At 31.3% G+C, this 25,617-nt stretch overlaps 1 protein-coding gene across 3 annotated transcripts in view; it reads right to left on the bottom strand.

Annotated features, from left to right (window-relative positions):
* Window positions 1-25,617, bottom strand: part of LOC139517920 (neuroligin-4, X-linked-like) — a 261,221-nt gene that overhangs the window by 216,468 nt on the left and 19,136 nt on the right. Inside the window, exon 1 of one of the 3 annotated variants that reach the window (XM_071309466.1) lies at window positions 7,995-9,350. The exons of 1 other annotated variant lie outside the window; for it this stretch is intronic. In XM_071309466.1, the coding sequence (XP_071165567.1) occupies window positions 7,995-8,412 (418 nt within the window). In that variant the 5' untranslated portion in view covers window positions 8,413-9,350. Of the gene's footprint in view, window positions 1-7,994; window positions 9,351-25,617 lie in introns of those variants that run through there. One more of the 3 variants, XM_071309461.1, reaches the window with a different exon arrangement.

Below are 25,617 nucleotides of genomic sequence, written 5' to 3'. Positions count from 1 at the left end.
CTACATCCACTTGAATATTTATCCATATGATGAGTTAATACAAAACAGAAGATGTGGTATGATTGCCAATGAGATAACTTTCCACAAGAGACCAAAATGACACAGAAATTAACACCTATAGGTCACCGTACGGCCTTCAACAATGAGCAAAGCCCATACTGCCTAGTCAGCTATAAAAGGACCCGAAATAAAAATGTAGTACAATTCAAGCGAAAAACTAACGGCCTTATTTATTTTAAAAAATGAACGAAACACTAACATGTAACACATAAACAAACGACAACCACTGAATAACAGGCTCCTGTCTCGGGACAGGCACATACATACATAATTTAGCCTTTTTCACCTGATTTTTATAGTTCGTTCTTATGTTGTACTGTTACACCATTGTCGCAGCTTAGGGGAGGGTTGGGATCCCGTTTACTTTTTTAACCCCGCAACATTCTGTATGTACGTGTCTGTCCCAAGTCAGGAGCCTGTAATTCAGTGGTTGTCGTTTGTTAATGTGTGACATATTTGTTTTTCGTTTGCCTGTTAATCCATGATGAATAAAAAAAAAAATTATAAAAAAAGAAAAAATATTTGTTTTTCGTTCATTTTTGTTACATAATTTAGGCCGTTAGTTTTCTCGTTTGAATTGTTTTACATTGTCATTTCGGGGCCATTTATAGCTGACTATGCGGTATGGGCTTTGATCATTGTTGAAGGTCTTCTTGTGATTTATAGTCATTCTGTGTCATTGTGGTTTCTTGTGGAGAGTTGTTTCAATGACACTCATACCACATGTCTTCATATTATTTCTTATATTACATCTATATATGTGTTTAGTAAATGAGTTACAACTCTGCATACAGATTTACGTATTGAAGAAATTACCTGTTGCGATGATTTACTGGAATTTGCCATCCTAGATAAAAGAATACGCCAATATTACCAGACAGTATATTGAACCCTGATTCAATTACATCTGGTCGTATTTATCAGTTATAAAATTATTATCAAATTATAGTCATAAAAACATATCATATAAGAATCTGCGTTTAGAATTTTTTGCGTGATACATATTTATAGTAGAAGTCAAGCAAAATATTCCGTTTAAGATGTTTTGATGTTATAGAAAGTTACAGTATCTATTCCGTGAGGACTTCCGATAATGGAAATGATACAACATATGGTTTATAGAACACGCAATACATTCTGATAAAAGTTGTCAAATTTGACATAGAATTTTTATATTGATACATTTTATAAATATATATGGATAAGTCTAAATATTTGCACAACGGTACTAATATAAGATGGGAATATTTTATTTTATCAATGCAAAATTTAATACGTGGATACAAAATTCATGACAGTTCATATTTTGATATTAATGTGTTGTTAACAATTGTTTTATTTGCTGTTTACAAAAGCAATTATGCATCAGAGTTAAAACACAAGTACATAGATGTATACAGGGTTTTTAAATTAGAATTCTTAGAATGGTATGAAAATAGTATACTCTTAGAAAGAAAATGTAGTAAATTTTTGAAAGAAACATTTAAATATATATAATTCACAACAATGTAATTCAATAGCTGAGGCGTACAAGTACTTATGATTGAGTAGTTGTGTGACAGAGAGTGCGTGTGTGTGTGCTAGTTTTGTGACCAAGTTTGTGTGTAGGCACATGTGTGTGTGTCTGTTTATGTGAAAGTTAAGACATTATACTCCATGTACTCGCAGAGCAATATTATGTTTTTCATTTATGTTTTATGTATACTGTTTCTCTGTTTACACGAAACGATTGTCAATACTTTATACAAAGTATAAAAAAAGTCTCATTCTTTATCCATCATGTCCATGTTTTGACCATGTTAACTTTATACCATCAGAATGTCATCAATGTTTGATACTCATAATAGGCTAATGCATCAAGTTTCTCAGTATTCTGTAGCGCATTCAAGTAATCGTTAAAGAATACAAAACAGTTATTTCATTAAATTTAAAACTTACCAAACTAATTAAGAATATTCCAACATACAAGAATGAATAAAACGCACGTGTTCAAGATACATAATAAACATCTATACCACGTGATATACAATTAAAATAAGTAGAAAAACGTAAACAGAGAGAACGTATGTTTTCCGGATTTTATTGCTATGCAGTTTTTGTAAACTATATAGATTGTAATAATATATTAACCACTTATAATAAGTTTATCTTGTGAATCCCCTGGTTCATTTGATAATTCACACACAGGGATAAACCTATCTGGGATAGTTGTACCTTTTAGGGTATTTGTTAACAACCAATAGTGCAATAAACTGAATAATTATTAAAAAAAAAAAAAAAAAAAAAAAAAAAAAGATGGGAATATTTGTTATCATTTTATGTTTGTTTTTCTGTGCTATTTTGAGAGGTTGTCATTTAAGTAAGCAATGAGCAGCACGATGTCTGTTTACCATTCTGGGCCACCTCAGATCGAATTAAGTATATCATGGAGCTGGTTTTATTGGCTTTGCATCGTCGGGCTTTCTTCGACCGATGTTGTTTTTTTTTTTCATTTGATACCAAAATGTCTCTTTTGAAGTTAACGTAAATGCCCAATTACAATAATTACAAACTTTTCTTACTTAATTTTGCATTCAATCTGCACTACACGCATCTGTGCATGTTACTTGATATAATTGGAGTAAAAACTATTTACCTCTTTATATGAATAACCAATAATATTCATCTTTTCACTCTAACTAGAATATTTGTTTTCTAAAATGACGTTTAATCAATATAAGCTATTGAAAGTTGTCGGTTTCAATTTTTGTAGACATGCAGTGTCACAATCAAAATTAATGTTTTGGGGGAATTTTAATGATTGGTTTGATATATGAAGGAAACTCACCTTGCAGCACTGGGGTCACTGGTGAGATGAGAACAACCAAAACGTATCTCTTATTCAAATTAAGGGTAAATAATCAAAACAATCAACTCCATGTTTACTTCATTAAATATGATGATTGAAATGTATTTACAATATGGGTTTCTACTTGTCTGTTAAATAAAAACAATATTTCAAACTAGGTTATGTGATATGTTAGTGGTCATACAAAATATATTTTTCCATTCTTAAAATAAAGAATACTATAACTTGGCATTTAAAGTCCAAGAAATATGTCCACAAACAAAGAACACATGACGGATAAAAATTTAAAAAAAAACAATACCAAGAAAAAAAACAGAAAATTATTGAACAAGTCTGTAACTATCAAGGAAAATATAAAAACAATCACACATTCTGATAAGTCGTAAACACGTGTGTTCTGCTATAGTATTTCTACTAATAAATATGGCATGCTCAAATTGAGAACAAAGGAAAGGTAAAATTTTCATTATCCCCAAATATGTATTGAAGCATATCTACAGTCAGCCAAAAAATCAAAAAAGCCCTACTTCATGCAAGCTCTACTTCAATTCATTTTGTATTTAGAAGTGTTATTAGAATAGAGAATGAAAGCAGTGAAGATACAACAAAACAACAAAAGAGCAGAAACCGGTCAAGGTCACCAATGTGCCTTCAATACAGAGAGAAAACTACACACGCGGAGGCGGATTAAGCTTGCCAAAAACAATACTATATACAATGTATATAACAGCAAAATAGTCCACACTAAACTCCGAAGCATACAAATGAATCATTAATTTTCTCTAACAGTGGTTACACTGCAAACTGTATCTATATTTTGAAGATCGTATATTGGCTTCTAAGTGCTTACGTATATAATGATTGATGTCTCAGAACATTTTCCTTTTTTTTTTTTAATTTTCTATTGCATTTAAACATTGAAGATTTCTTTACCATGATATCAAAGTTTAAAAGTAAAATAAGCGATCTGAATGATCATTATTCACAATTTACACCAAACTCACGTCCCAATAGACACGTTATTATGTACAACAACAGATCATCTATCCAGAACACTGAAACTGAAGAAACCGTATTTAATAGTATATTTAGAATGTTAAATGTCATGGTATCAAATCACCGTAAATTGTTACAAAAGAGCGTTTTTTGTTATAATAATGACAAATAACTATCTCGAAATAAATATACATATACTAATACACCCCAGTTCTTGTGATATTTGATCTTTTTATATTATAACAAATAGCATGTATATATGCAATGTCATGTGGAAAATATACATTAGATGTTGAAAGTTATATGAGAATTGATCTGCTCTGAATATACTTTGGAATTCTCAATAGTCAATTTCGTTATCAGAGACATCTATCATTTTTCTGATTTCGAAATCGATATACAGCAAATAAACCAGATTTAATAAATTGTCGACCATTTAAAAGAATTACCAATGCTTGACCCAAGAAGAAATGTTTCGATTTAACACAAACTGTAGTTGCCTTAATATTACAGAACACAAAGAACAGTGCATTACGGGAGAAAGTGGTCAGCAGATTACAGGACATAGCGGTCAGGGGATAACTAGAGATAGTAGCAGGGGACTACAGGAGACAGTGGTCAGGCGATTACTGGAGACATTGGACAGGGGTAGCGGGAGACAGTGGTCAGGGGATTTCAGAAGCAATGGTCAGGGATTGCGAGAGACAGTGGCCAGATGATTGGGGAAATAGCGGTCAAAGGGTTTCAAGTAACAATAGTCCGGAAAAAACAAGAGCCTGTGCCTTGGGGATTACGGCAGACAGTGGTCAGTGTATAACATGAGACAGTGATAAGGGTATTACGGAAGAAGTTGGTCAGTTGTTTACAAGAGACAGTGCATCAATCATTACAGGAGACAGTACTCAATGCGATTACACAAGACCGTGATCAAGGGAGTAATAGAGATCCTTGTACAGAGCTCTTGGGTAGTTATTGCAAATGTGACTCTGTGAAAAGTTGTCGTGAAGAATTTCAAAAATATCCAATGAGTCTTTTTTCAAACGCTCGATTCTTTTTTTGTTTGTGCATTAGTTTTTTTGAGGTTCTAATTAAGATGACATTAACAAGCAATGTTCATATATTGAGTGCATGACAGTGTAACTTATCAATTTGTTTTTAAACTGATAGATCTAATTGAACAACGAGGAAAGACAAAATGTCAGAATGAGACAAATATAATAAGACGGAAAGCTAGTGTTTATTTATGACAAGATATAGAAAGTAAAAGGTTTTAGTTTTAAAAGCAATGCATACGGTAGTATTTAAAAACACTAGACAATTACCTTAAATCATGACGGTCGACATGCATTTTCAAATAATCGTTTTAGTCTTCAGTCAAACCCATTCATCCTATCGAAACGTCAACTAAAAGAGTGCAACTCAGTCTGATGTTTATACTTTACCATACTTAATGTGCTTTCATCAATAGTTAAATATATATCATTTCTCTTTTAATCAAGTAACAAAAAACAAAATTGATTTGCCAAAACAAACCACGATTGTCAATACTTGTCGTATCAATAAACAACTGATAAGATCTAATCAGAAACATCAAGTAACACATATTTTTTCCGAAAAAAATCTTAATATTATTTCTAACAGCGTTAGATTAATATACGATATCAAGTGCTTACAACCGTCTTTTTTGTTGTTGCTTTGCATCACGGTGCGAAGCTATTAGTTTCAGTCGACATACATGCCATCTTGAAATATTTATTTATCAAATATAGATTCTGATTGTTTTTTTTTTTATTCGGCTGAGATACAACAGCAGCTATTGGCTTAAATGAGATAAGAATTATAGACTTTTCTCGTCCCAGGATAAGACATCAAATGCCGGAAAATTAACTATGTGTATATCAGTTCCGATCAACTGTTATTATTCATATTCGTTTTACTATGCATATATTGCAAACTGGAATTCAATATTGAAATATTAATACGTGTTTATTTGCTTAGGCAAGGCTGCAATATTCACGATTTTTTTGCTAAACAAGTTTCCTTTACAATGTTTACAAGTAAACATTATATGTATCTGTTTATAACTTAATCCAATATAGGTACACCCCAAGAGTCATGTCTAAATGTAAATGTTTTAATTTACCTCAAGTAATGAAAACAAAAGCATGTGTGTTACAGTCTTCAACAATGAAAAATAACTAATAGCAATAACCAATATCGTATAGTCTGCTTAAAAAGGCTACGACATGACAAATATGAAACAGTTCAATTGAGAAAAAAAGGCCTAAAAATATAGCAATCACTTTATGAACAACAAATATGGCAGACATGAACCAACAACAACCACTGAACTACAGGGTACTGACTTGGGAAAGGCAAGTAAAGAATGTCCTCTGTTGTTGAAATTGACAGTTCATTGTATGTTTACAGTGTTACAGGAATTATAAGAACAAACTATGCAAACAGTTAAAAAAGGCTTAACTCTTCAGAGCGATTCAAAGCAGAAATACACCAAGCGGAAATAAAGACCGGACGTGGCAGGATATTTATCTATCCCTCATCCCTAACAACAGACAGGATACTAAAACAGATATGTGAAAAACTTTACCTTCAACTAGTCTCTTACCTTTCATATACATACAACAAATAAAATTGATTCTTCAAGTATGTGTGTTGACTAGAAAAAAAGGGAGCTTAAGTCTTAGGTCAAGTACCAGTCATTTTTGCATACAACTTAAACATTTCGATTTCTGACTTAAAAAATCTACAAAATAATGCATGAACCATCAACAATTTCTGCAAATTAAAGTCTAAACTATAATACCGTTATCAAACCGAATAATAAGGAATCCCAAAAATGGCACAAAAACACTTATAAATGCGTGTTTGGAACACATGATTAGGTAAGGATAAATACTGTGGACATTTAAAGTCATCTTTAAAAAACATTTTTCAAACACTTTTCAATAAACAAAAAGCCTGTATACATGTATTGGCACCGCTCTCTTGTAATCCAATTGCAAAATAAATACGACAGAAGTTTAATGCTACTAAAGTGACAAGCATTTTAGATTTATACAGAACGCAGGCATGGTAAAACATTTTTAGCGATATATAAGGTTATTTCTTAAAACACACCAAAACGTTCAACCTGGTGAGTCAAATAGTATTGTCATGAAGTCCAACAATGAACTGTTGTAGAATCATGTTATCAAAATTACCTTTTTTTTTACTTTCCAACAAAATATGGTATAGTTGCCTACCCGAAAAGCCAGGTAAAAACTACTTTTTTTGTGAGCTTATAAATTTATGAACCCTCATTTTGAATATTTTGTCTATATTTTTTCTGTATGTTAATATCCTTAATTTTGGTAAACAGACAATCGTACATTTCACTTATGAGTACAACATCAATATGATGAAAAGAAGTTCAGCAGGTTTTGTAAATGGAAACATTATATATTGATACTCTTTATATGCACGAGTAAATTTTGAGTTTAACAAATTCCACGACATGTGTAGACATATAAAACAAGCCTTGTCATTGTTTACAAGTACAAGCTGAAAAAAGGAAAATATAAATGAGCCTTTCCTTACTCGTTACAATTATTCCATTAATTATTCAATTTTTTTTTAAAACTGCTAGAATACTACAATGTACGTTAAATGGCATTAAATAGACAAAACCAATTTCACAGACAGTTTAATGAGCGACTATATTAAGACAGAATATTCTGTGAAAATCAATAACTCCAGCACATCATTTATCAGATTTTATTATATTACTTTCTCTTTAAATCATAAAAGCAGGCGTTTCTATAAAACACATAATTGTACTAATAAAACTGGTATGAATATAAACTGAGTTTAGTATTGAGAGGACATTGTATAGTGTATGAATGACGGAATGTGCATGTTGCTTGAGGTCAATTTTCAACTGCAGCTTTATGAACATTAATTAACAATTTCATCTTAACCCCATCGAGAGAAAATAAGTACTCGAAATAGCTTACGGCAAAGTAGTTATCTACCAATTGAAGTTACATAAATAGGTACAAGGACTAGATTTTAAACATTTTACAATACTTACCTATTGTTGGTATATACAAGTTAAAAGTCAAACAGTCCTCGGATTGGCGGATGATATACGGCTCTAATCTTCTAGAGTAACTTTCATAGTGATAAATGTTGTTTGCATTCGATCTTTTAACATTACTAATTGGCTGATAACAAACGCCACGGAGACTCCGACTTAAAAATATCTTTCTTCCTGTCCATCTTTCGTCAGAAGCAAGTGGTTGATTAAACCGTTTGGCTACTCCATATTCGATGCCACCTATTACTTCTACAGGAGAAAGCAATGGGTTCGAGAATGGTATAAGCATTCCAGATAAAGATCCCGAAGGTGTACTAAAGACACGTGGTACACTATGTCTTCTACATCCAATGAATCCAGATAGGTACACTAAGGTGAGCAGTGAAATCCTTAACCTCCTTCGTTCGATCATTTTCGGTCTTCAGATGTCACAGTTTGAAAATAAAACACTAACTAAATCGTCATGACAAACTGGTTACAATAAAATTCTCGTTATGTAGGTTGGAATGGAACAGAACAGGAAACTGAACAGCAGAAAATGAATTGATTTACAACATCAACTATCAGTTCCTTAATCTTTTTTCTGGAATTAATTTTCCCATAAATTAACAATCAATAAAGCAGGAACATACATCACACTATTTCTCTAAGCAAGTACTCCATCATTCAGTCTACAGATTCCTCATTTACTACCTTATTAAGTCTACACAATTTGTCTTCAATAATACAGACAACCAGTCCAGATTTCCCTTCTGTTTATGTATATGAAACACTTCGTTTCACATCAAGATCGTTACAAAATGTCTCTTTCTTTAACTCATAATAACTTATGATATATACTCGATAACGAATGATCTACAAACGGAAATGAATTAGATAAAAAGTGATACTATTGTTTTGTATGTATGATGTGGCTGTTATCAATGATGACAAATAATAGCAGACAGTTTCTGTCATTTAGTATGAAGTCCAATAATTTAAACTGGAATCACAGGCTCTGTGTAAATACTAGACTGACATCAATAGCTACAATTCTACGATCAGGCAAATAAATAATGTGCTCAGAACAAATACCCAGTCAAGCGATTTGTTTCATTATCCACTGGTAGTAATCTTTGTTATCAAGGATCAAAGTTATTAACTCACATTCGCTTTACAATATGATCAAGTGTAATTTTAAAATTTTAAATCTTCAACGAAATTGAAATTTGTATCCTTTTTTGAATATAGAAAAGAAAGTAGTCCTGTGAGATTTGAAATAATTATCAACGTAACATCTAAGATAATTAAATTGCTTTGTTCAAACTACACCACTGTCAAATGAATATAAAACACATTTTATAAAGAAATAGGTATGCATAAGATCAGTTTAGATCGATATAATTGAGCAGAGAAGATCTCATTATTAAGTAAATCAATTATTCACTTTATTAGGTTTCAATCAGATCTGTGGCACAAGAGAAAGTATAAGGAGTATATATGGCACCAGTGTGGTCCAGGAAAGGAGTTTATTTGGCACCAGTTTGTCCCGTGGAGGCATTGTGTGTTTGGATTGTGGTGCCACGATGTTTAAATTCTTTATTAGAAACAAAATTGTCTATATTTATCAAAAGAGAAAGAGAAATCATAAACAGTAAGTCGAGAAAATGAGACAATGACAAACAACAGTCCAAAAACAAAACACAGAGAATAAGAGAGTAAGCAACACGAAGTCAATAAAACAAAACGTGGATAAACTTCGGTTTTTCTGATTAGCCAAATCACTTTTATGCACTCGAACGTTGTTAACTATAAATAGATACTCACATGATCTTGAGTCAAATAGAAACAAACATAATAATATGAAAGTTAAAGATTATATTATGACGATAATATTTGTTTTGAATGACCGAGTCTTGATTTTGGAAAAGAACACATTTGTTTTCGTTGAAAGAACCTAAAATTACTCTGATTAGGTTTAATGTACCATACATTCACTGACTGGTCACGTGTGGCAGTAAATACTGCCTACATAACGTTTTCTTCTCTAACCTAGTACTTATTTGTTTCAGATTTAATTACAATTGGATGTAAACAATTATAGGTCTTCAAATGACATAAACCCATAACATATAGTCAGCTTCGAAAAGTTTCGCCATGAATAATGTGAAATAATTCAAACGAGAAATCTAACGACCTAGTTTATAACAATTCTTTACGCAAAATAAACAAATATGACAGACTTAAACCCACAACAACGACAGGTACGTCAAGAATTTGGCGGGGTTTAAACATGAACGCTTAATTATCCCCTGACTCGGTTTAGTAATAGCCATAAGAAAAACATTACAAGTCAGTTGGAAACGGCTTAGTTCAATAGATGAGACCAAAGCACAAAACATATCGTTAATGACACAAAGCATAGTGCAGTTACTGGGTTCTAGAAGAAAGTCAATGACAATAAATAAATAAATCATTTGAGAAGATCCTTAAAGACCAATCCGTACAAAATGCATTTATTTAGATAGCAAATAGCAAACATAAAATAAGAAGATGGTGTATAATTGCCAATGGGACAATTCACAACCCTAGACCATATGACATAGAAGTTAACAGCTAAAGGTCACCGTACAGCCTTCTACAGTAAGCAAAATCCATAACACATAGTCTATGAAAGTCCTTTCATGACAAATGTAGAACAATTTAAACCAGAAAACTAACCACCTGATTTGAGTAAGAAAAAATGCAATGCGAATATGATTTAAATAAAAAACGGCAACAGCTAAACTAGGAGCTCGTGATTAAGGATAGACACATACAGAATATTGCGGAGTTAACATGTAAGCGGACGCCCATCCCTTCACATGAGATGTAACATAACAAAATATGAATGAAAACTATAAAAATCAGTTTAAAAGGCCCTAACTCATTAGAACCATACAAAGCAGAAACAGTAACAAAAACACAGACCGAACGTTGCAGCGTATTTACATACCCCTACAACAATACAGACACTAAGTGCATATCTTGGAGTACTCACAGTTACTAACAGCTAGTTCAAAGCCAAAAACAACTCAAATAATCATTTATCTAAGACTTCATTATCAATAAACAAACATTCAATATGCAATATGGATTTAGTGTAAAGACGTTATAAGCATTTATTTTTGGGAAGATTCTTGCAGCTCAGTATGCTCAAAATTGATAGAAAAAAATACAATAAGGAGATGAGGTATGACTAATGATGTCGAAACAATAGTCCTTTCTTTAATGAATTCTTAAGACAAATACAAAAACTCCGAGGGAAATTCAAAACATAATGTCCCTTATCAAATGGCAAAATCAAAAGCTTAAACGAATGGATAATAGTTACCAAAGGTACCAAGCTTATAATTTAATACGCCAGACACGCGTTTCTTCTACATAAGACTTATCAGTGATCCTCAGATAAAAAAAAGTAAGAAAGCCAAAGAAAATTGAAGAGCATTGATGACCCCAAAGTTCCAAAAACGTTGTGCCAAATATGACTAAAGTAATCTATGCCTGGGATAAGATAATCCTTAGTATTTCGAATAATTCATACTTTTGCAAACAGAAAATTTATAGAAATGACCATTTTCATGTCAACACCGAAATAAATCCTACTGGACTGATGATGACCTCGGGGACGAAACGTCCACCGGTAGTGACATCGATCAAGTGATGTAAATTGTTACAAAAGTTACTAGGCGTAACAACTGTCATATTCCTGACCTGGTGCAGGCATTTCTTAAGTAGAAATTAGTGGAATGAAACCTGGTTTTATAGCTAGCTAAACATCTCACTTGTATGACAGTTGCATAAAATTCAATTATATTGACAACGTTGTGTGAACAAAACAAACAGACTTAAGGTGGTATGGGAGTCTAAATTAAAAATGATAGAATTTATTCATACTTTGCCAAAACGTAGTATCTATTGATATATCTTCAAAAATATCATAAAATTGAAAGGTCACTATGCATTTTCTCAAGCTACAGGTCGTGACAAAATGACCAATTTTGAATGGATTATACAAGAAAAATCACCATTATGTGATTAGAAGCTAAACTAAATGAAAGAATTATAAAATAAAATACGAGAAGATAGCTTTTATAAAATGCTTTGAGAATAGCAAAAGAAATGATAGGGTCACCGCGCGTTTTTTTCGGCTAAAATACAAAATAGCAAACTTCCATGTAGATTCCTTCAGAAAATGCAATATTTCAGAGTTACCTCCCCTTAAAATGCCAATTTAAAGATATTAAAATTCAAGCATAACTAATCAACACTTGAACAAATATTGATATCTATAAGTTATAATCTTTTTTTACAATCCAAGATGACGTAAGACATCCATACCACCTTAATAGGGTAAAATGTCAAAAATAGGAGTACAGCAGTCAACACAAAAACAATATGTAACAAAGAAGCTCGTTTAGGAACGACTGAAATTCCATCGTACGTCGTGTGATATTTTCAATATAGGGACAAGTAAGTCGCAAAAGACATGTTAAATATCTATGCTACTTTTCTACAGCTTATTGAACATCAACAGGAGAATATGTTGAGCTTAATGAAGAGTAAAACATTCTTATTTACGTCAATAACATACAGCAATCGCATGAATGAGCTGAAATAAAAAGTTTAATTGAATGTTCAGTGCAGTTACAAGATTTAACAGTTGTTAACAGGAAATCATGAATAACAAATCTAGCATTTACAAAATCAATACAATAATTGCAGTTTATGAATATTAAATTGAGGTGCTGTCATAATGCATACACAAGAAGTATTGATATGTTCTGTTCAAAATTGTAATTGAAATAAAATATAAAGATATGACAACATAAAAACCAACGAAAAGATAAATGTGTAAACCGTTCTTTTACTTTTTATTTATTTAGACTAACTTATAAAATTGTTTTATATTTTTTTCAAAATCTGCTTTAAAAGCAATATTGTTGTAGTTATCTTGTTATAATTTAGAATGGAATATATTTGTATATGAAAGTGTTTACAAATATGGACATGTGCAGACATGTTACGTTGATACGCTATCGAAATTATATACTGGTATGTTTGTTAGACTCTTTAAACCTTTGATAAAAACGTATCTGACGATGGTCATACCAGACACATGTCTGTGCACAAAGAAAGTTTTTTAACATATGTATTTTTGTATCTTGGACATTGTACACGATTGTTTTATTTGGCTAGAAGTTAAAAAATTGAGAAATTCGCTTTAACGTTATCTGAACTCTAACCCACCTTTCCACTCTAAATTATACAATAATTTACGCCTAAATGATATCTTCCGTTTTAATCACTTAATACCACACACCCCGATATCTTTCATCTTATTATCTTTGATTACCTTATTTGGTCCATTCGCTCGAATAGATCGGCTGTTGTCAAACATTTCATTTGACATAAACCCATCATAGATACCAGGATTAACTCTGTATATCAATCATAACATATCCGTTTATTCTCAAAATTTCCATGCATTGACGTTAAGTCAATTCATTGTACAACCAACGCTGGGTCATAAAAACTTCAGCGATGTTACATTTGTCAAAGACAGGACTTATTTACAAATATAAGTGTAGATATCTGCAGGTAGCCAAACTTCCGTAATAAAAAGTCTAATAAAAAAATACAGGTCTTCACTTCCTTTCCAAATTAGACCAAATCAAATTAAAGTCGGGGTAATATTGAACAAAACAAAACCAGCCCGTCTTTATCTTTTGAACATCATCATCAGTAAATATTTTGAAAGAAAATCAAAACTAAGAAATCATCATAAACCAGAGACAATTAGGCTCTTGGACAGTTATTGCTTTAAAATCATGATACATTTGTTTTATATATGACTCGGCCCACTGAATATACAAATGTTTTGTTTCCATTTTTATTCAACTTATCAAGCTAATACAATTAGATTCATAATTTTTTAAATGCTTTATAATATTGTAATGTATTTAACTTCGAACATGATGTCTGTTATCTGTAATGTATTGATAAATCCCACAAATCAAAAATATGAACCTTGCACTTTTAATATGCCCGTCTATACTAATTACGTAATGGCATTAGCTGTGAAAAAAACAATATAACAATTTTTCATTGATCTAATAAATCATAAATAAATATCTAATATTCGGAAATTAAAAAGTGTCCTGCTGTTTTAATTGGTTTGTTTTCTACTATTGCTCTTCAATATATCTATCATGCCAAATATGATCATTTATAACTGATGATTTTGAAACCCACACCATAGCACATGGTGTATAGTATGATAAAGTAAATGTCGCATTTATATCTAAATTACCATCGTATGACAGTAACGCATGTTACGTAAAAAATACTGCTTTTTGACTTTTCGTTATTTACATAAAGCACGAAATCTTGGAATTCACCATGGCTTTTCTATGCAACACAGGTCTATGAAAGCTGACAGTAAATTGGAGTAAATTTGTCCTTACAATGTAATACTGAGGTTTCTTGACAGCACTAGCATCATTGTATAATAGATTGTTATATACAGTGGCTGTTTGTCAATAGCGACATGCTTACTCATTCTTAGATCTTTAGATGACAGTATAGTCGTCTGATCTGTAAGTTTACTGATTTACTGTCCTATCCCTTGATTGTCAAATTTTGACTGAGTGTGGATTCGGGAGTTTGACAGTTGTTGTTCATTCGTTTGATGTGTTTGAGCTTTTGATTTTGTCATTTGTTGGGGTACTTTCCGTTTTGAATTTTCTCGGAGTTCAGTATATTAGTGATTTTATTTGGCTTTTTTTTGCAAAGAGGATGATTCATGTATTGTATGGGAGACGTTTAGCCTGACCACATACCCGATCTCGCTTCTCTTGTAGAAGGTCATGTCATTCCCTCGGTTTTTTTTGTTACCTTGATTTGTTAAATGTGTTAATGAGATTTGACCATCGGTAAAATATTGTCGCCTCTATTGTCTGTAGGAATTGTTTCTTCAACTTTGTACTTGTTTGGCTTTATTAATATTTTGATATAAGAGCAACTGATGAGTCTAATGTAGACGAAACGCGCATCTGGCGTACTAAATTATAATCCTGGTACCTGACACTACTATTGATACTCGAAAATCATATCGCTTAACTTATTTCGGTATCAACTTGAGTGCTTTCAAAATAAACCGCGTCGTTTATACGATTAAACCACAATTTCCCAATAGTTATTAACTTATTTTATTATATTTTCTGATGGATTAGAAGATGTTAGTGTTACTAACCCTGTCCGTGTACCTGATCGTTTGTCCAATTTGTGTAAGTACACTGAATTTATGTACATCATTGTCGTTTGCTATTTTGGTATATTAACAATAACCGTTACATATTTGTTACACCATTATTTTATAATTAAAATTACGTATATACAAGCAGATAGAATTTTTATTTTAAGTATTAAAATGTTTTTGCTTTTGTATGGAAGCTTTACGATCAATTTACAGGAAAAAAGATGCAAAAGGACTTCATTAATGGAAATATCAATTACAGCTGATCCGCGTTGTATAATTCCATGTGTAAATATATGTCTGATGATTCCGACAGTAAAATTAGGAATCCAATATAGTTCTCAACGATCTGATACAAGAGTGTTATTTCAGGGAAACACACTGCGAAAGGTAAACAACTCTTACAGGATTAATTTATTCAAAATAGATATTTCACTGGGGAAAGTAAATATCACAACTGAACCTGTTCTGTAAAATAGCATTATTTTGAACTCAAATTTATGTGTAAAGAGATCTGTGGGATAAACGTCGATTCTACATTCTAACTGCAGACAAAATGAAGAAGAAATTACATCATAGAAAGATTAACTCAATGATATATGAGAAAGGCATTGGCAATGTTCTCATTGTCTACAATATCTTGAAACATATCAGGTCAAGATGTAATATTTCAAATAACTCACCATAAATAACCCTATATTAGGAATAATATGTTAGAACAACGACTTATAAATATTTCTGTTTAACAACATATTAATCTTAAGATTGCCTGTTACAATTATACTTCACTGTCCAACCGCAAGTGGAGTATTTCTTTGTAATACTTCTGAGTTACCAGGAACAAACTCAGAATATAATTAAAAACCTCTGAACAATTGAAGGTCTTTTCACCAAAAACAATGTATTTTAATATGAAAGTAGCAAAATTATAATAAGTTTAAAATCTCATTCCAATCGTCAAAAGATAGCTTATTGACACTGATTCCAAAAATATATGGTTTCTATACAATATTTTTTTAAATAAGGCAGATAATTCGTTACTTCCGGTTTGACAAATTTTACTTCCGATAATATTTGAATATTTACTTGACACTGATTCCAAAAATACATGGTTCTATATACTTTTGTATTAATAAAGTACAAAAAAAAAGCTACTTCCAGTTTACACAAGGTCACTTCCGGTTGTTTTTTTCAAGGTTAAATGGTTTGATACCTATTGCCAAAAGTCTCATGGATTTATCATGTATACATATGAGGAAAATCAAAGGTCAAAATCTAAAACGTCAAATTAAGCTATGACCTTGAGATCAATTGCAAGGTCATAAACCAAGGACCTCAAATCAAAAAACCATAGGTCTTAATTATATTTGGTTAATCAGTTATATCACCATACGCGTATTTTTAAATACAAGAGGGGAGAAAACTCACATTTACGTTCAACGTACCCTTGCAATCAAAATTTACCTGTTACAACATGTCGCAACTAACAATTTAGAAAAACTAATGTGTCGATATCTTATACGGTTTCTGGAAATGAGTGGAAATAAGCCAAATTAAAAAATTAGAATATGGCCTTGACCTTTGACCTTGACCTAATTTGCATTTCTTTTGGACCAAGGACCTCAAATCAAAAGATCCTAGGTCTCTATCACTTATGGTTTACAAGATAGAAATGCATATCACTTATATCAAATGCATAAGGGGAAATAACTCTCATATGGAGCGTTCATATCGCTTCGGTCAAAACAGGACAAATCATGCGAGGATATAACGAGCAATTTTGTAAAATAAATTTGTCGTAATCTTTTACGGTTGCGAAGGAGTAGTGGACACAAGGAAAACAGTGTTTGGGGAGATAACTCCTACAAAGAAACTATTCGGTTACACAGGGTGAATTTTAAAAGCGCATAAACTGTTCGATATCATATACCAAATATCTAAGCGACATATTGCGAAACAAATATTTATTGCAGGAACAAAATTAAGCGGAGGGAAAAAATAATCAGAAGGAAAACAATAGGTCTTTTCACAGAGAATTGGAAAGACCTAAAAAACAATATTACATAAACTATGTCAATATATATCAGTTTTTCAATTAAACCAAATTCTTCAAATTTATAAAAACATAGGGAAACTCTGCTATTATGTTACTTGAAATAAACAAATGTCACAGTGAATCCATCCTCTGGTCTCAGTCGTTCTTCAGTATCGATTTTTGAGTGCAAGTCTAAGAGTAAAGCAAGCATTCTTGTAAAAAGTGACAGCGTTTGCTCTAGTCTAATCCTCAGTACACTAATATTGAAATTAATGTCCATTTTGATGTGAATCAATATAAAAAAAACGATAATTAATTAAAAAATGCTACTGAATATTTCGGTAGTTTTTCACACATATCAACTGTTGTAGTTTTAGTACGACAGGAACATCCAATATTAGGTCAACAAAGTTCTGTTCTGTCATTCTACAGTCTGTCGAAAAGCTGTTATTGACATGTCTGAATTGTTTAAACAGCATTTAAACATCATTGAATTGACTGCAATGGAATTATCGGCAATGATATATGAGAAGCAATTAAAATCTTAGCAAGGCTATAACAAGTATACGTCTGCAAACTGTGAGTAATGTTAGGACCCCAAAAGAACGTTTTCAAGACCAGAGAGAGGCGATAGATACAAAAGGGATAATCAAACTCATGAGTCGGAAACAAACTGACAAAGCCATTTGGGGGTGGGGAGAGAGAATCGACAGTATGCAATTATTAATCTGTGACTGAGAGACACAATTGTAATGTAATATTGTTATTAAATGTGTGTATCGTAGTCTTTAGTTTTCGATGTTGTGTCATGTGTACTATTATTTGTCTGTTTGTCTTTTTAATTTTTAGCCATGTCGTTGTCAGTTTATTTTTCGATCTATGAGTTTGACTGTCCCTCTGGTATCTTTTGCCTCTATTTTACAAACATATTTGAATACATTGTATCTATATAATTCATAATGGCTGATTATATGTGTAGCTAAGATGTCAAACTTTGACGCAATATTGTAACCAGATTTAAATTGTAACCTATAGCATCAGATTTGAGTATGCGTCTTAACTAAAGAAAATCACATAGATTATTTCAATATCATATGAACACAAAACCCTGAATTTCAACATAGATAAGATAGTTATTTAGACAGTACTTATCCTACTAATCAATATGACTGTCCCTCTGATATCTTTCGCCCCTCTTTAAGTTTAATACGACAAACTTATTTCATTTTAAATTAAATTTAAGTTGAGTGAATGACTCTAAAAGCATGTCAATAGAAAAAGTTGAACCCAAAATTTTATGAAAGATCAATAAGTTAAATATGGCAGTTCTTTTCCATTTGTTCTATTTGTTAGTAGAGTCATGCGTTTGATTTTGTAATGTTTGGGAACTTCCTCTTTTTATTTATCTTGGAGTCCGGTATTTTTGTTTTACTTTTTTCATTCGTTCCATAGGTTGGCATAGCCTTACCTGTTATTTTGTCATGATTTATGTACTTCCCCCTTTTTGAAATTTCTTGAGAGTTCGATATTTTTGTTACAAGCAGTTGGAATTTCTTCTTTGAAAATTCTTTTCACTAAATAGATTCTTACAATATCTAGAAATATAAGTACGAAACGCTCGTCTGGCGTTCAGAATTTTCATCCTGGTATCTATGATGAGTATATTTGCTCAATTTACCATTGCACACGAGAATAATAATATTCTTAAACAGGTTCGTTCGTATATTCTTTTTACTTGAAAAAATATTTATCCTATTAATTAATTGATAATGAAATACTAATTATGTTGGCATTTTGAAAGAAATCCTTTTGCAAAAAGTTAAAACGAAAAGTTTTAAGTTTATTATATGTACATGCCCATCAAGCTGTACAGATAAGGAAATGAATTTTGTTTATTTATTCCACTTATTGAATATGTTATGGAATTGTATGTCTTGCAGTTGTTCGACTAAATGACATTTTTCTTATCTTTTGACTTTAGGGAATTAGCACAATAACAGAATCAATAAAATGAACATCTTGACAACGTCCAGGACACGGGAAATTGACAACTTATAAATGAGATGGATTAAAGATTGCAAAAACAACAGACAATCTGTGACATAGTTGATGGCATATATCAACATCGTGGACTAAATTTTACTACTATAAAACTGTTTTATAGAAATTGGAATTTTATCCCGATAAAGAAGAACAACACAAAATGAAAATTTTTACGATCTGTCATTTATAAGCAACATGTAATTCTCTGGAACGATGTGATATACTCGTGAAATATTTTTGGAACTTCGAAGACTGTTATATCGGAAAGTTGTGTTTTTCTGTTATTTTATTACTTGCTTTCTGTTTTTTTAATAGTTCAGATTAAATGATTCAAGTATATAATTAATTTCAAGACAATTTCAGTTTTTGCTTTATGTTGTGATGTTAAACAACTGTCTCAGCTGAGGGAATAATTACACTCTCAGGTTCATGTGCTTGTCCCAAATTGAGGGTCAATTTCAAGTGATTTGTTTGGGTTACCTTATGATATTATTGTTCCCATTTTGCATTGTTTCAACTTTTGCAATTTGGCGCCATTTTATAGTTACCCATATGGTATGGGTTTTGCTTATCGTCATTTCGTTATAAGTTCAGTTGTTTCAGTTATAATCCCACCAAATCTTCTAAGATTAAAAATGGCAAATGAAAACAGTATATTTTTAACAACTCACTGCATCAAATGCTACTCAGATCAAATATGTGAAAAGCCAAGTGTTCTATATACTATTACAAATAAACTCATCAATGAAACCAGGATTAAAATTTTTAATTCACGCCATACGTGCGTTTTGTCTACAAAAGACTGATCAGTGACCCTCATATTCCTTTTTTCAATAAAACGTGTGTATACTTTCTTATCAAACCTCATTTAACAAACCAGACAGAAAGAGATGGGTAAACAAACAACAACTCAATGATGTACACAAGACATTAGTCGTTTAGGAATCAGTATTGACATATTTAAACACTTTTCTTTCTTAGTTTGCTTTAAGACCTCAAAATTATATCTGGCAATGTATCGAAAATTGGAAATGCTTCTTAGAACCCCTTTTTGAATGTTTTATCATTAGTATTTAGGTATGGTCCTCAATCATACCCTATACAAATGTTTATCTGGATGAAATATCGTATTTTCGTAAGACCTTATCTCATATATATTTGACTGTAAACAAGCTGTGAATGGTCATGGTTTTAAGGATGTTTGCTGCTCTGTTTCAAAATAAATAACTTTCCATATAACTAGTATATATTGATAGGGGATCAATTGAGGAATCAAAAAAGCAAAAAAAAATATAGGGATCAATGTGCTTGTTTTCGAGATATTAGCCATTAGAATTTTGGCGGGAAAATGTTCTCTCTTGATTTTTCATAACTTTATCATTGACCAGTTAAAGTTCTCAAAAACTATTAAAAAATAAATAAGATTTAATAAGACTTTTTCAAATGGCTTATATTTATACATGTAAAAAAATTATAAAAAGAAAAATGGGGGTTCATGGGCAAATTTTTTTAAGGCATTCAAATAGATAAAATCAGAGGGATTTCGAAAATCTGACAAAAATTCCAAAACATGACAAGCAAACATCCTTAACGTAACATGAACACAGAAGTAGCGTGATATATAAAGGGGACATACGACAGACATTGGTTTTTTTAATAAATAAAATTGAAATATTTGAATATTAGGTATCTACTAAATATTGTGATTTTGCATTTCTAGTGACTATAAAATGAGGCTTAACATATCTTATTCATTATCTTTGAGAACTTTATTAGATAAATTCATTAGTAGGCGCTGCGCTATAGGAGCATCAATCATTCATAATACATTATAATCACAGATGACAGAATGAGTAGAGATAATGTAATATATAAAACCCGAGACATATGATACAATGTAATTTTAGTCTCAACAGGCATAAATTTGAACCAATAACTATCCTCCAGAAGAAAATTTGGGTAATATATGAATAGACACAGGTAATTTTACATGTAAACTAGGTATTGCAATGTGCTGTTTAGAAAGATGTAATAAAATTTCATTGGTAAAACGCGTATGTCAAATCTACCGCATATATTTTGGAAGTGGGAGGAGGTTATTGAACATGAAAATTCTGAATTGGTAGGAACTGAAAATAAATCGCTTTGTCCTACGCAGGATAAAAATGAATGTTTTGTCCAACAAAATGCAGTATATCAAAGTATAATTTAATTTTGGATGTAACGCATCTTCTGATTGGCTAACGTTGTTTTGTTTATCAGCTCAGACATAATTTAGTCATGTAAACGTGAGGCCATCAACGTTTTTTCATGGTTTACTCCGGTTTAAAATAGAATTTTGAATTAAATTATAAGAAAATAACTGTAATATTTTTTCTCCCTATTCGAAGTAACATACAAAATGTGGTGCACACTTTAAAATAACCAGCTACTCCGGTTATTCAGTTTGCACCACATTTTTTATGTTATTTCTTCATAGACAGCAAATATTACAGTTATTCCTTAAATACAAAAATGGTAACAAAAAAAAAACTAATAAAAGTTGAAAATGAATATATGCCTTGAGAAAAGATATACTAGTAATTATAGCTACTCGCCCCTTAGAATATCGAACGGTTGTCTCTTAATAATGTTGTTATCACTATTAATTTATCACATTTTCTTTCCACTTTGTAATGATCAATATGCCAAGACTTAGAAAAGAACATGGTTACTGTCATAGCAGGCTAAGTGTGTTTCAATCGAGGTTTCAATCATTTAATATGAAATTGATGCCTCAACTTTGACATTCGTTTTTTTTTCATATAAAAATAAAATTTACAATTCTATAAAACCGCTTTTTCTCTATTAAAATTAGCACGTGAAATATCTTTTGCTTAGCATGTTATAAAAAAAATTGCCATGCGACTTTTTAGTGCTCCTGTATTACAATCATTTTAAAATAAGATAATTATTAATTCAGCACAATTATATATCATTATTTTATGGATGTAAGCAATTAAAATGACACGTTATGTACATTTTCTTTTGACATAATTGATATGTGATAGCTCACTTTGGTACTGTCAGCTAAGTTCGTTTACAGCTGCCAGGAGAGTAATTTAAATTGGCTGATTTGCCTGATGTTGGTAATTAGTCAGATCCGACATTTATTCCAATCCTAACATAAAAAAACGAATTGAAATTAATTTCTGTAGGAAGGAGAGATCATAAATGTAACTACAATTAACTTTTTAGTAGCCTGACATGTATCAAATTTGATTACATAATGTCAAGCAAATTTAACGATTACTTTATGTGCTGTAAAATTACAACAAAAAAGATACATTATTTTCCTGGATAGAGTTACAAAGTGCATTGTAATAAGGTTTACTAAAGTGCCCATCCAAATGTATTAGTTTTGAGATATGTCGCCAGCTTTCCCCAACATTTTACCAAAATTAATATATGTTGTCAAAAAAATACCATCTAAAAAGGTATCTAAGGGAACATTATAATCCAGGTAAAAGGGTATTCACTTAGGTCGTGTAAGAAAAAAATTACCGTCAAGATTACCAAATCATATTATATGGTGTTAATAAACAGATAAAGTATCACCTCAAGAAAATATGCTGTTTTGTGTTCTGGTAAAAATAGTGTAGAAATGTAAAAATGAATATTATTTAACAAAAATAATAAATCAAATATAACAGCAGTTTTTATTTGTATATCGTAAATAATTATACCTATACTGAGAGTATCTGTGAACTCTATAGAGAATGTTAAGTATGTCTTATATTGGCCTTTGTCTTTACTGTGTAATATCTTTTGGATTTTTGCTTCCACATGTTTTATATATTTGACTTTCAAGCGTATATCAATGTATATGTTGTTGTGACGTCATTCTATTGTTGTACCTGTTTTTTTATTTCAGTGATTGGACCATTATGTTACCTTTAGCTGTCCAATATTTATAAGAATAGCCCTCTTGTTTCTTAAAAATATTGGACAGCTGAAGGTAGTATAACTGATTCTAATTACAGGTAAATGATAGTCCAATCACTGAAAAAAACTATCAATACCGCCAACTGTTTTTATCCTGAATGTGAGAAGAAAAACACAACCAAATAACAATTGACAATTACAAAAAAAAATATATTTTATTAAAGTCAACTTCTAAAACAATAGTTTTGTCACTCGTCAAAACAGTTTCTTGAGAAAAAAATCACTTTCAAATTGATTTTAACACTACCAAAATTTTTATTCTCGTCCGTCTTTGGTATCAAAATTAATCTCCGGTGTTGCTCTTATTCTTCCTAACATCCTTTTCATCTACAATTAAAAAAAACCCAATAAAGTAATGCTTCTTACGTTTGATAGACCACGCCGCTATACAAGGACTAGAAACAACCTATTCTAACCTCACGCTTCGTAAAAGTGCAAATCTAGAACTTACTTCATGAACTTTTTTTCATGAAATTCTGAATCTTTGGATACTTTTAAATGTCGGTTGAAAACATTGTATTTCGAAAATTATTTTGAACTTTTCTGACTTTTTTCTTGTGTATCACAGTGTATATTTTCAATTTTTGGTATAGTACATACATATTGTATTTTTGTATAGTATTTTTGTATTTTATATGTCATTTATGTACAACGCCATTGAATACATATTGTATATGTAGAAATAGGCGTTTAATTAAGTTTTCATGTTTCATGTTTCAACTACGGGACTACAATAGTAGTTATAACTGTCAGGTTTCTGCGTTGATTTACAAGTTGATGTTTTTAGTCTGATATTATTGCTTGAATATGAGTATAATGCGAAATTTCGCTTATGGACCGCGATGAATATGAGAACTTAATCAGAATTAAGAAAACGTTACTGCATGTTATATGTTACAGCCGATTTCATTGAGTGTGTAGGCAAAAGTAATATCTTTAGTGAGCTTGCTTGTTGGCTGAACCGTGAAGTCCAACATATAGATAAATTGGTTATGTGTCAGACTAGTATACTTTTAAAGGAGGGTAGTTTACCTAAACTAATGATGACCCCACAGTTCAGCTAACAAGCAAGCTAACCAAAGATATTACCTTTGCCTACACACTCAATGAAATCGGCTGTAAACAAATCAACCATGTGTTCGATTCGCACTTTGTTCGTAGTAATCGTTGTGGGTAAGAAAGAGGTTTTCAGTTTTTGCAAAAGAAAATAGAGAGACAAAATTATGTTCCTTTAATATTAAAAAGAAAGAAAAAAAACATGGGACATCAATACACAAATAAACGGGGGAAAAGAGGTGACACGACCTTCCAGGAAAATAATAGATAAAAATAGGGGATTATCAGGTGGTACCGTTTGGGTGATCAATAAGGTACGACATCAAACGTTCAATGTAGGATCACAAACTTAATTCATATAGTTTTTACACTGACCCCCTACCCCCCCCCCCCCTCCCTTTCCCAACTTAATTTGGGGAAAATTGATTGACCAATAAGGCTATATATAAAATCAATGTCAATTAAACAATTAAAAAAAACTTGCACCAATTTTGTCCCCCATCCCCAAAATATTTGAATTAAGTTTTTTTTATCCTTTTTTGATGTCGTCCCTAACATTCTCATGAAAATCCCGATGAACAACAAGAGAATGTAAAACGATTGCACATTGTTATCTTTTGTTCCTATAAATTATGTATTTGAAACAAAATCGACTGCAGTGCACTAATATGGTTCAACGCGAACCTGTCATCACATGTGTTTCTTCTCTTCTTTTTTTTTCCTAGTAAGAAATAAAACCCGAGAAGAAACAAGAAACTATTAGGAGAGGACTACATTTTGAAATATAATATATGTAAAACTTGCCTTTACTTTATCAGCTGCTAAAATATATATCCTCTTTGTAATGAACACTTTAATCGAATATGTCTGAATACAGCACAATCACTAATCCCCACTTTCTTCGGTTTTTTGCATTAGGAATATACTTTCAACGTCTTTCTTCATTTTAAAAACACAAGACGCATATAAAGGTATTCACGGAGCATATTTAGAGTAGTCCTTTCGAACGCAAAAATCCTGATATGCATGCATACCCTGAGTCTTAATCTACATGTAGCAATACATGTGGACAATGTTTACCTTCAGCTGTACTTTCTTTTTTTCTATTGTTTAAGTTGAGCTACTGTTAAAAAGGGACAACATTTAGGATAAATTTTAATGTAAAGAAAGTTAATTCACAAAACAATTTTCACACTTGATGAAAATAAATCTTTTTTATTTGA

The sequence above is a fragment of the Mytilus edulis genome, chromosome 3 (genome assembly GCF_963676685.1).
Source record: "Mytilus edulis chromosome 3, xbMytEdul2.2, whole genome shotgun sequence".
NCBI lineage: Eukaryota > Metazoa > Mollusca > Bivalvia > Mytilida > Mytilidae > Mytilus > Mytilus edulis.
The sequence above is the reverse complement of the archived record's forward strand: the minus strand, read 5'-3'. Positions and strand labels throughout refer to the sequence as shown.